At 47.1% G+C, this 12499-nt stretch overlaps 1 protein-coding gene across 5 annotated transcripts in view; it reads right to left on the reverse strand.

The window, feature by feature from the left end:
• The window catches only part of KYAT3 (kynurenine aminotransferase 3), a 548094-nt gene that overhangs the window by 86119 nt on the left and 449476 nt on the right, over window positions 1-12499 (reverse strand). For 4 of the 5 annotated variants that reach the window (XM_078646028.1, XM_078646047.1, XM_078646056.1 and 1 more), the window contains 2 exons: window positions 12171-12357; window positions 724-797 (listed from right to left, as the gene is read on the reverse strand). In XM_078646028.1, the coding sequence (XP_078502154.1) occupies window positions 724-797; window positions 12171-12357 (261 nt within the window). The remainder of the gene's footprint in view (window positions 1-723; window positions 798-12170; window positions 12358-12499) is intronic. The other variant, XM_078646064.1, reaches the window with a different exon arrangement.

A 12499-nucleotide genomic window follows, 5' to 3' on the forward strand; every position in this document is an offset into this window, starting at 1 on the left:
CGCTTTCAGTGGTGACCAGAGTATTTTGTGCATATGGTCAAGACCTAAACAGTCCTGGATTATTACTCGAGTGAGAACAGGTTCCTCTTTGGACCAGATAGATCGCCATAGCATAATAAGGGCGGTTTGGATACAATGTAATAAAGGCACCAAACCTAATTCTATGTGACAGAGTATAATTGGTAAACTAGTATGAACTTCCAAAAGCCTTCTAAGGAAAAAAAATCTATTATCTGCAAAAGTGAAGCATTACAAAAGCCCCATGTGTCAAATCTAGTGCAGATCCATCCAATGTCAAAGTTAAAAGCAAATCAAACATGAATTTCTCAGGGGTACTGCAACCTTTCCACAGGATTCAAAATTGCGAATCTGGGGAAACCTTTTTTTAATATAAAGAGAGCTGGTGTACTACAAGGGACCAAAGGGGCGAAAATAGACCGACCAGGAGAAAAACATTCTCTCATTTACCGCATTGCAAGGTCTGAAAAGTTAGCAGTGGAAGAATAAAAGTAACTCAATTAAAACGTTGAGACCAAAAGATCCCTTTTGCAGGACAAGCACAAGCATGAAGGATACAGACACACAGGAAATTCACCCCACCATGAGCAAGCGGTGTGACCACAGCCCACAATAAATCTTTATTTAATCAAGATTTTAAGGATTGAGGTCACTGGTAGCGTATATGGGACTAGAAAGCCCGATAGGAAATATATAGTACTGTACCTTAGTTTGAATCATCCACTTCACAAATTTGTAATCATATGGCTCATTCGTTTTCACATGGGAGAGATCCACTTCTAAAAGAAAGTAACAGGTTTACCATATTGCATACAGAGCTTTTGACAATTTAGGAAAAGGTGACTTCTGTTTTAATTAACATTATCTAGATGAATAAGTTACTTCCATTAAATAATTCTCATTCTAGTGGATACTCCACCTAACCACAGATTCCTCACCTTAGAACATCCCCCACAGAAGCCACACTGGATCTGGAGATTTTTTCACATAATTCTCCTACTCGCCGCTAGGTGGGATCGTGTGGCTTTGCCGCATTTCAGTGTCACATCTGCATTCAGATATAAATTTGTTATCTTTACCCTATACGCGCACACAGACGCAAAGATTGAACAACTGTTTGTAACACTGTGTGGAATACTGACTTGGAACCTTTTAGATGATAAAAAAGGCCACTCCAAAGAAATGGGAGGCCTGTGAAGAGTCTGCAGTTAAAGCTTCCACCTTAGATATCAGAGCAGTACCACCCCAAGATGGAAGGTGTGTGAAGTGGGTTCAGACAAAACACTCTTGCTGGAGTGAGGAGATGAAATATCCTTCCTACTGGACCTGGGCGTCAAGGCAGTAGTGATTTTTAAAAGTATTCACAGATGACCATGTCAGAGTTTGAGTCTGGCAGATGTCAAGGACAGGCACTCAGCATGCCAATGCAGTGGTAGCAGCCTTAACCCTAGTGAAATGGGCTCTCAGACCATCTCAATGCTGTTTCTGATCTTGATGCTGAGGGCTATCCACCTCACTAAGGTCTTCTTCTGTACCACCTTCCCTTTCTTCGCTCCAGAGAACCCCACAAACAGCTGATCGTCTACTTGATGGCCCTTTGGAGTGGGAGTGGAACCTATGAGAAGGGCCACAACTTCTTGTGTTTTTCGACATTCAACTTTGCTTACTGGTCTCATGTCATTTTCAGGTGTTAAAGGGCACATGTATCACATGACTTGGGGCTGTGTCCTGAGCCCAGACCCCCAAAGACACACCTCATGTGGGTCTGTGACAGACATCGGCTTCCTGCAGTCACGGTATGGCTTGAAAGCTGTTGTTTTCAGTAGAGACACTGTTTTCGGGCACACAGTGAAAATGCTTTGAAAGTCATTTGAAAAACGGCAAAATCGAGAGCAGAACTCTGGATCTGTGTGAGGAGACATAGAAAGAAAGGAACTGACATTAGCATGCAACGGTGATGCTTATATGCAGCTCTGCTGCATCACTTCTGGGGCGGTTTGAGCCAACGCAAAGCTGCACAGTAAATCCTAGTGGGACGTTGGATCACTGCTATGAAAAAATCTCTGCATCCATTCTGACACCAGGGGGGATAACCTAAGGTGTGGAACCTGCAGTTAGAAGCTATGGATAGGGAGTAGAGAAAAGGTAGAACAGTGTTCTGAATTATTTGCAAGACCCATCTGTCAGACATGATGTGTATGGAAATGCCTCTTTTTGCATAATCATCTCCAAAGTTTTGAACTGATGCGGTTGGTTTTTCGAATATGGAGGTGCACTGAGGCCTGCTAACCAGACCTTAGTGCCAGTGTTTGGACACTTAAAAGGTGTAGGTCTGATTGGCTCACCCACAATTGGCATAAGGTGACTTACTTAAAAAGTCTCCAGTATATGGTACCAGGGGTACCCAGGGCCTGTAAGTTAAAGTGTTCCCTGAGGACTGCAGCACTTATTGTGACACCATAAGTGTAACAAAACAAAATATGACTCCCAGCCTGCCATTGCTGGCTGGCAAGGCAGTTCTCGAACTGCTAGCTCGATTATGCCCTTCAAAATAATTAAAATTGTAGACCTTCGCTTTTAAAATATATAGGGCACCCCCTAAGGAAGGCCTATTGAGCCCCAAATTGTTTTTACTATAGAAAGACTAGTAGATCCATTGGCTAGTACAGCGTTACACGCTCACAACTCAGCTGTGCTAACTTCCGAATGGGATTACTAAAATTAGTACTTCAAAGATTTCACAAGAATATTTGCATTGAACAAATTACTTAACTTCGGCAACGCCTTATCTAGTAGAGACCATCTAGCTGCAGATTCCTTACCTTATAATTATCTCTTGTTTTCAGGCTGGAACCGGAATCTTTATCGTGAACAGCACCCCTGTGTGCCGGTAGGTGGTGCCGTTTGGCTCTGCGTGGCGTTGTCCACGCTGTAAGTGATGTAGGCGCCACCCCAACATGCTGATGTCATCTTCTTTTCGCAACTTTCCACACCAGGAGAGTGGAGCCACGAAGGACACTTACCACTTGTGTGGTAAACTAAGTCCCTAAAAGGGGAAAGCCCTTTCCCCAGAAGTCTGTTAGCAGAGCAGGGATGATGGGTGGGTCAGTAAGGAATCTGAAGCTAGACCGAGTCCCTACCAGATAAAGCGTTACCAAAGGAAGGTAACCTATTCATCTGATAGAGACTTCCAGCTACAGATTCCTCCCTGGAGGTGGGTGTACAAAACTGATTCACACTAAAAAAGTTCTGCAGGACAGACTGAGCAAAGTGCCCCTCATTACAAACCTTACTGTCCAGGTAGTAATGTTTTGTGAATGTGTGTAGAGAAGCTGACGTTGCTGCCAGGCAAATATTCTGGGATGGAACTCCGCATGCTAACAGAGGTCGCGGCCTGAGCTCTGGTGGAATGAGCACACAAACCCTCATGGGTTTGCTGCATGGTCAGTGTGTAGCAGATCTTAATGTAGAGGACAATAAGGATGGTCAGTTTCTGAACAGCCTTTCTCTTCTTTGCTCCGACATACCCCACAAAGAGTTTGTCATCCACTCGGAACTCTTGTGTGGCCAAGGTAGAACGACAATGCTCTTTTTGGGTCCAGTCAGTTTGGTGGCTCCACTTCCTAAGAGGGATGCTATGGAGCGTAAAAAGTAGGCAGGGCGATGGACTGGCCTACATGGAAAGAAGTGACAACGTTCGGCAGAAAGGAAGATTTAGTGGGAAGAAACAGCTTGTTTGGGTATATGTTCAGGTAAGGAGGCTTGGATGACAAAACGTGAAGCTTACTGAATCTCCGGGCAGATGTGATCGCCACAAGGAAGGCAGTCTTGATGGTAAGGAGCCCGAGAGGACAATTGTGCAATGGCTCAAAGGGAGAGCACATCAGAAAAGTCAATTCTAGGTTAAGGTCCCACTGAGGCATAATGAAGGGTGAAGAAGGAACGTGTTGCAAACCTTTCAAGAACCTATGTACAACAGGGGATTTCAAGAGGGATGGCTGATCAGGCAACCACAGAACGCCTGAGATGGCAGAAACATAGTCCTTGAGGGTGCCCAAAGCACAGCCCTGCTGGGCAAGAGAAAGGATAAAGAGAAGGACCTGAAAGGGGGAGGGGGCAGAAAGATGGTCAACCTGTTTTTCTGCACACCATGCCACAAACTAGCCCTAACAGCAAGTGTATACAGTCTTGGTGTAGTGACACCTGGCTACCAAGATAACAGTGCAGACTTTGGGCGAAAGGTCCAAAGCGGTCAACTGTCGCCGCTCAGTCTCCATGCATGTAGGCGGAGTGACAGGTTCGGTAGAGCACTCTCCCCAGCTGCTGCAAGACAAGATCCTCTCAGAGGCAGCCGGATTGGACGATGGATGGCCATGCTCACCAGCTGGGGATACTAAACTCTCCGTGCCCAATCGAAGGCAGAAGAATGACTTGGGCCCGGTTGTTCCTGATCTTCCTAAGAACTCTAGGCAGAAGTAGTGTGGGTATGAAGGCATACAAGAGGCCCGATCTCCACTCAAGACTAAAAGAGCCTTCGAACGAGAGCTGCCTTTGGAAACTCCAGTGTGCGAAACTGCTGACATTGTGTGTTCTTGACAGTGGTGAACAAACTAACCAAGGCTCTCCCCACCACTGAAAGAGACCTTACACCACCTCTGGAAGGAGAGAGATGTCATTTGTGATCAGATAGGCATCTTCGGGCTGAAGTTGCCTTCCCTGGCATTCAGATCACCCGCCAGGTGTTGAACCACCAAAGATATGCCCTGACGTTCCAGCCATGTCCAGAGATGCAGAACCTCTTGACAAAGGGTCCACGACTTCACTTAGCCCGGTTTGTCCTAGTACCACATGGCTGTGGTGTTGTCCGTGAACTCTTACTCTAGCCTTCCTTTGATGGAGGGTAGAAAGGCTTTCAATGCCAGCCGATCGCCTTGAGCTCCAGTAGGTAGATGTGGAATCTGGATTCCGCCAGAAGCCTCTGAGCTCCACCTCTCCCAGATGGCCAGTGCATTCCAGGACTCACATCTGTCACCACTGTCAGATCTGGTTGGGGAAGGGAGAGGGTTTTTCCGCTGCCCAGATATTTTGCAGTACCCTCCGATTTCGCTGATGCTGCGCCCACTGAACTTCAGGTCCCACTGCAGAGCCCACATATGCTGCATTCAAAACTTCAACACTCCCCTATAGAGCATAGGAGCATAAAAGCCTCGGCTATTTGAGGAGGGATTAATTCCACATAATCACGCAAGAGCACTCCGGTCCAAAGAGCAAAAACTTTTATTTGCCCTGAGGATAAACAAGACAAGAAGATGTGGAAGTTCCTTTTTTTCCTGACCGCCAAACTCTGAACTCCTTAATGTCAATCCTTCGTTTTGGACCCTCTGAATCAACCTTCCGCAAATTGTTGAAAACATACCTGCTTGATAAGTAGGCTCCCTGTTACAGTGTGGACTAATCCGTCAGCACACCTAAGAACCGATAGTGCAAAGAAGCCTCTTCGGAGGCAGCTGAGCGCTTTATACATTTAATCATATATTTTTTTAACTGTATATGCCAGCGGGCATGTGTCACAATCAGAGACTGTCTCCCTGAAATCCAGTACAGTGGCGAAATATCGGTATCATAGCCTGAATATCAAAGACTGGTCGCTCGGGATGATGAGCCCCAAACTGCACCATGTCCAGAACAGCTCCGATGAAATTGAGCATCAAAGGGTGGGGGGGAATCAGGTGTGACTTTGGCATGTGGACAGTGAACCCTAGTGAGTGCAGGAGTTCCACCGTAGTCTGGATGTGGGAGACAATAGACTGGAGCAAGGCCGCCTTCAATAACCACCCGTTGAGATGAGGAAAGACTGGCATCCCTGGTTTTCGCAGGTGAACTGCAACCACCGTCACCACCTTGCTGAACACCAGAGGGGCACTGGTAAGGCCAAAAGGAAACTCAGCAAAGTAAAAGTGCTTGTGGCACACCATGAACCACAGGCAGCACCTGTGGGAAAGCAGGAAGGGAATGTGAATGCATGCATCCTGCAAGTCCAACGCTACCATTCAGTCTCTCTGGGCTAGGGCAGACAGGACTGGAGTGAATGTGAGCATTTTGAACTTCCTCTTGAGGAAGAAATTAGAAGGGTACAGGTCTAGAAAAGGATGAAGGCCTTCTTCCTCCTTGGGCACCAGAAAGTAGCAGGAATAATTTTCACAACCTACTTCTGGCATCAATATCCTTTCTATGGCCCTCTTGGCCAAGAGCTCCATCACTTCCTGGTAGAGCAAGGAGAGATGGCCCTCCGTCAGCCTGTTTCAAGTGGGTGGCATTGGTGGAGGGGTAGTCATGAAGGGGAGGGAGTAGCCCCTTCAGACAATCCGAAGAACCCAGCGGTCTGATGTTATAGACCTCCAGTGGGGCACATGATGGTGTACCCTGACCTCACTAGATGCCCATGATGGTAAGAGGGCATACTAAAGGGGTTTGGAGACTGCGGGTGCCAAGAGGGTGGTACACTGACCCGACCCCAGGCTGCCTGGCCCATGAGGTTTGTGGTTATTGCGCCCTTGGTCAAGCAGAGGCTGGGAAGCTTGCGTACTGTGGTGGCTGGATTGGTAAAGACGTGTCTGGAAGCCCCCTCCGTGGCAACGAAAAGAGCGAAATGCAGACTGGGGTTGGTGAGGGGCCATGGAAAGGCCCAAGAACATGGCCATAACCCTGCAGTCCTTGAAGAGCTGCAGGGCTGAGTCTGCCTCGGGTCAGAAGAGCATGTCCATAAGAGATGATTGGACAGCCCCTGAAAAGCTAGACGTTCTCAGCCAGGCGTGGCACAATAAGTCCACTATCAATGAAAATGATCTGCCTAGCGAGTTGGTGGTATCTAGTCCATATCTGATCGTGAACTTAGCTGCTTCTCTCCCGTCAGCAACAGCTTAGGAACGTATGGTCCGGGCCTCCTCCAGAACCAAGGGCAGCACCTGCGCAACTGAACCTGTGGGAGTAACAGCCCAATAAGCACGTGGTGTTCATGGACCGCAGCGCTAGGCTGGTGAAAGAAAATATTTTCTTGCCTAAGGGTTTAAGCGTCATGGATTCCCTATCTGATGGGGCAGTATGGAACGCGCCAGGATTTATATGAAAAGTAGAGGCTTGGACAACCAAGCTCTCTTCGGTAGGGTGTTGCATGAGGAACTGGGGGCCCCCTGGGGCAGGGCGGTGGCAGCGGACAATTGTTTTGTTCACAGGAGTTCCTGTGCAGGGCTTGGACTAAGATCCAGGACCTTCTCACCATCACAGCAAACAACATTCTCTCCTCTGCAGCTGTGGTATGGGGAGAAAGCATGCCAGTATCTGGGGAAGTGTCCAGTCCACTGGCCTCCACCAAGTCCTCACACCAGTCCAGGGTGGTAACTAGGGGCTGCTTTTCCTCAGGGTCCGGCGACCCCTCCCAATCCGCCCCAAATCCTAGCCTGTAGGACTCCAGCCTGGAAGGCATGGCTTCAGTCGGCGGTGAGATTCAGCGTCAGACAATGCCTTGCCAGCTCCGTGTTAGAGTCGGGGATTAGAATAAGAATGGCAGTGCCGGGAGCATCGGGTAATGTCAAAATGGTACGACCAATGCCAGTCTGGATCAATCTGTGGATCCAAGGGGCCGGACTGGCGTGGAAAGAAAAGAACTGATGCTAGTATGCTGGGGTGGCGGCTATATAGGCACCGGCGCACATCAAACCGGCACAGACGATGACACGCTGAGCAGAACAACACCACTTAACGGTGCACAGGGAAATTCACAAAAATGTTTCCGAATCCAGTCTGATGCTTCGAGATAATGCTACGGTAAGGAATATGCAGGTAGTAGTCTATATCGGATAAACTTGACTTGCTGTCCACGTCAAATTTAATTCAACTTTTATGTAAATGGCAACTTTAGAATGTTATGTCAAATGGGTGTGCAGTTTAAGGAACAGCTACCCTTTTGACAAAAGTGAAATGTATTAGGGGCACGTACAAGCGCACCTGGTCCCCTCACCCTTTTTGATACAACTTTAGAAAGTTAACACTATCTTGTTTTCCAGTGACTGTTTACGGTTGTTGGCCACAAGACATCAATCTGTTCTCCTGGGGAGATGTGTGAATACCTCTTAGGAAGGAACACAGAGGGCCTCCTTTGGAAGATGTGTTACTTCTTACTGTCAGGAAGGCCAGTCAGGGTGTGAACCCAAATGGTGAGCTTCAAATGAAAATCCAGTTTAAAGGGCAAATGGGGGACACACATGAGAAGGGCAGCTCTTTTGTTCTGGTAGACGGGTTGTCATTGATGGCATTAAAGGGTAAACAGCTGCCAAACCAGTTTTCCTGTGAGCGTGTAGACCTCTAGGGTGGGCAACCAAGCTCCAAACATCGAGAGAGGGGTTATACCATCTTGGAAGTCAGCAGAATATTGCATTCCGGTATAGCTAAATGCCACACTTTACAGGAAGTCATCGTAAGGCATGAGGGGACCTGGTAGCCCCTTGGCTAGTGGTCACCGTATCCCCAGAGGGACATTTCTGGGTATAAAAGTGGTACCCCTCGCACCCAGACCTCAGATCAAGGATGCACTGGAAAGGAAACTGAAGAAGGACTGCCCCTGCTGTTTCTTGGACCTGGCAAAGGGGCTGCACCAAAGACTGGACTGTACCTGCTGATCATTGGGCTAGCAAAGAGAGGACTGTGCCTGTTGGGCCCGCCTCGAGGTAAAGTTGTCCCTGAGCCCCAGAAAGAAGAGACACCAAGAGTCAGTTGACGGACTTCCTCTTTCAGCTACATGGGCACAAAAGCTGAAGATGCCACCTTGGTGAGTTGGTAGCCGCCGCTGACCGCCAAAGCACACAGCCTGGGAGATCATGTCTCTGTGTTTAAAAGTTGCCCTGAGTCTGCTGGACCCGGGAGAGTCAGAGTGCTGTTTAGTCACGGAAGATGTACACTACCGGGTGGCATGAGGAATACCTCCTTCATAGGATCAGCATCCTCTATCGCTTGCATCAGGATCACCCCATTGAAGACTTATGCTAGTTCGCCGATAGAACAAGGAATTGGACTGGAGGCTTTCTTTGACTGCGAGGTAACTCTTCATTGGCCCCTGTGACTCGCTCCCCGTCAGATTTAGTCACTCAGACCGGGACGGAGAAGTCGTATTCAACTTCACAAAAGTTTTCCAAGTAACTACTAACCGTAATAGTTGCCAATGCTCGTTTGCGATTTGAATAAAAAGCAATGATATACTATCTGCTTACTATCTGGAACCCTCCTGTGCATTTCATTCATTATAATGTCTAAAAATTAATACGAATAAAGGCTAGTTTTATAAATTGGCGTCAGATGTTCTTTGAGATGTGTTTCTTTCTTATTCAACTGCTTTGGTACTTCTAAATGCTTTACACTTGTTCCTTTGACGAAGCCCGACTGCTTGAAGCCACAGCTACGCAGGATTGGGCTAAGGTAGTTCAAACAACCACACCATATAATACATCCCTTTCCTCAGATGTTGAATATCCAACCCTGGAGAAAGGGCTGTGAAAGGAGGGTTTGAAGGGGGGTGGGGAGATGTCCCAAAACACATTCCCCCCATAATTGTTTCCATGGGAAAAACCTAAAAGAGGATAAAGAGAAAACTGAACCAAATTTGGCAGAATGCTAGATCTTAACCCATAAAGCATACTTTGTGATTTTGAGAACATTTTACAAAACTAAGGTTCAAAATGTATATACCTATTGACAGTGGATACCGTGAAACTCCAAAAGGATGCAAATTCAAACATTGGAGCAATCTGAATTGTTGCAAGTGCTTTTTTGTTTTCATTTTGGCTGGCTCACTCCGGAGAAAGCAAAAACCAAAGGGGATGATGGACGGAGTGTTAAACAATGCAAGCACTCACCCCCAGTCAACTGATCTGGGTTTAAGTTGGCAGGGTATGCCCAGACGTGGGTCCCTTGCTCACTTTGCCACTGGATTCAAGCTAGCCTGGCTGATGATGGCTGATTAGCCAGAAACCGGTCCAAGGATGCTAGTTTCCGGTCCAGGGAAGACATGGCTTGGCAGTTTGGGGTGGACTGTTCCCATGAGGTACAGGGTCAGACTGATTTGCATATGGCCATGTCTGAACTGGGGTGGTGGAGTGAGCTAAAGAATGATGATGGATTAAAGCCAGATCAGTTGGCTGGGGTGAGTGCTTGCAATGTTCAACACTCCGTCCATCATCCCCTTTGGTTTTGCTTTGTCCGCCCTAAGTTGGCAGGGTATGCCCAGACATGGGTCCCTTGCTCACTTTGCCACTGGATTCAAGCTAGCTTGGCTGATGACGGCTGATTAGCCAGAAACCGGTCCCAGGATGCTTGTTTCCATTCGGGGGAGACATGGCTTGGCAGTTCGGGCTGGACTGTTCCCATGAGGCACAGGGTCAGACTGATTTGCATTTGGCCAAGTCTGAACTGGGGTGGCAGAGTGAGCTAAAGAATGATGATGGATTAAACCCAGATCAGTTGACTGGGGGTGAGTCCTTGCAATGTTCAACACTCCGTCCATCATCCCCTTTGGTTTTGCTTTGCTCGCCATAAGTTGGCAGGGTATGCCCAGACATGGGTCCCTTGCTCACTTTGCCACTGGATTCAAGCTAGCCTGGCTGATGACGGCTGATTAGTCAGAACTGGCCCCAGGATGCTTGTTTCCCGGTCCAGGGATGACATGGCTTGGCAGCTCCGGCTGGACTGTTCCCATGAGGCACAGGGTCAGACTGATTTGCATGGCCATGTCTGAACTGGGGTGGCGGAGTGAGCTAAAGAATGATGATGGATTAAACCCAGATCAGTTGACTGGGGGTGAGTGCTTGCAATGTGCAACACTCTGTCCATCATCCCCTTTGATTTTGCTTTGTTCGACCTAAGTTGGCAGGGTACGCCCAGAAATGGGTCCCTTGCTCACTTTGCCACTGGATTCAAGCTAGCCTGGCTGATGAAGGCTGATTAGCCAGAAACCAGTCCCAGAATGCTTGTTTCCGGTCCAGGGATGACATGGCTTGGCAGCTCCGGCTGGACTGTTCCCATGAGGCACAGGGTCAGACTGACTTGCATATGGCCATGTCTGAGCTGGGGTGGCGGAGTGAGCTAAAGAATGATGGATTAAACCCAGATCAGTTGTCTGGGGGTGAATACTTGCAAATGTTCAACACTCCGTCCATCATCCCCTTTAGTTTTGCTTGGCTCACTCCGGAGAGTCACAGTAGCAAGCGAATGGATTGGTTAGCCCCAACATGAAAGAAAATGTAGCAACTGCCATTAGAGGAGGCATGGACTCGGTAGGGGCACCCTGACAACCTGATCCTTAGGGGACAGGTGCATTCCAGAGGGCCCTTCCCCCTGGGGCCAACAAAAGAGCTCCTGTGGAAATGTAAACAAAAATAGGGGTTGGGGAGGGTGTCTGTGGCCGGATGGCTGAAGGCTGTGCTGTGTGAATAGTTATGCTTAGGATTAGATGCAGAGCCTGGTTGCAGGTCAGGCCCTGTGGACACCTGCCCCTACCCCCCTCAAGAGATCGCGTTATGATATTATTTACCAAAACAAAACCTCATAAATTCACTGAAAAAACAAACATTAAAGTGGGAGGTAGATAGATTTTAACTGCAGTTAAAAAAACAAACCTTAGAAATTCACTGAATAAGCACTACTGTTTTAAAAACTAAAATTCAAATAAATCAGCCAGTTATACATAACGAACAAAGGTATAATTTGCACCATCACTGATTTCAGATGTCATGTCATCAGTGATGTAATATGTGTGGTCATAAGCACTGCATCACAGCAGTGCAAGTTATACTTATGTCAGTTAATCATAACTGCTGAATTTTCCTGTTTTTGGGGTGGGGGGGAGGGTGATTAAACAATAGTGCTTTCTTAACCTTTGGTTTATTCAGAGAATAAACATTTATTTAAAAACTTGTAAAGGTATATTTTCTAAAAATATTATTCATAATACAAAAAGCATGACAGCAACTGAACTGAAATAAAAGTCTTTAGTAAACCCTGGAAAAAGACAATTCTCTTTATGCCAAAATGTGTAATCACCGTTCTATTTGAAAATCACATCTCGAAAATCACAAACTCTAAAAAACGCTCAAACAGCTACTTACTAAGCACAGAAATATCAGCTATCATGAAGTACCCTCCTTCAGGAACAACAGGATTCAATCCAGCTTCTTTGAGTAGACTTGCCATCCTGTCGCGCTTAGTTTCAAGTTCCCGAGGCAGTGAATTAAAATAACACTCCGGATCATCCATACGGTCCACATCTTTCAAAATTGATTGAGCCAAGGCTTCCTGCAGATGACACGCATGAAATAAAAATGGATTCCATGGTTTTGAACTCATAGTGTTTTGTTACGTGGGAATAGTAACATTTGCAAAGGAACACATAATTTGTACTGTAATACATAATGATACAAACAGATATGGTACATAC

This window comes from Lissotriton helveticus, chromosome 1_1 (assembly GCF_964261635.1).
Source record: "Lissotriton helveticus chromosome 1_1, aLisHel1.1, whole genome shotgun sequence".
In the NCBI taxonomy this organism is placed as follows: domain Eukaryota; kingdom Metazoa; phylum Chordata; class Amphibia; order Caudata; family Salamandridae; genus Lissotriton; species Lissotriton helveticus.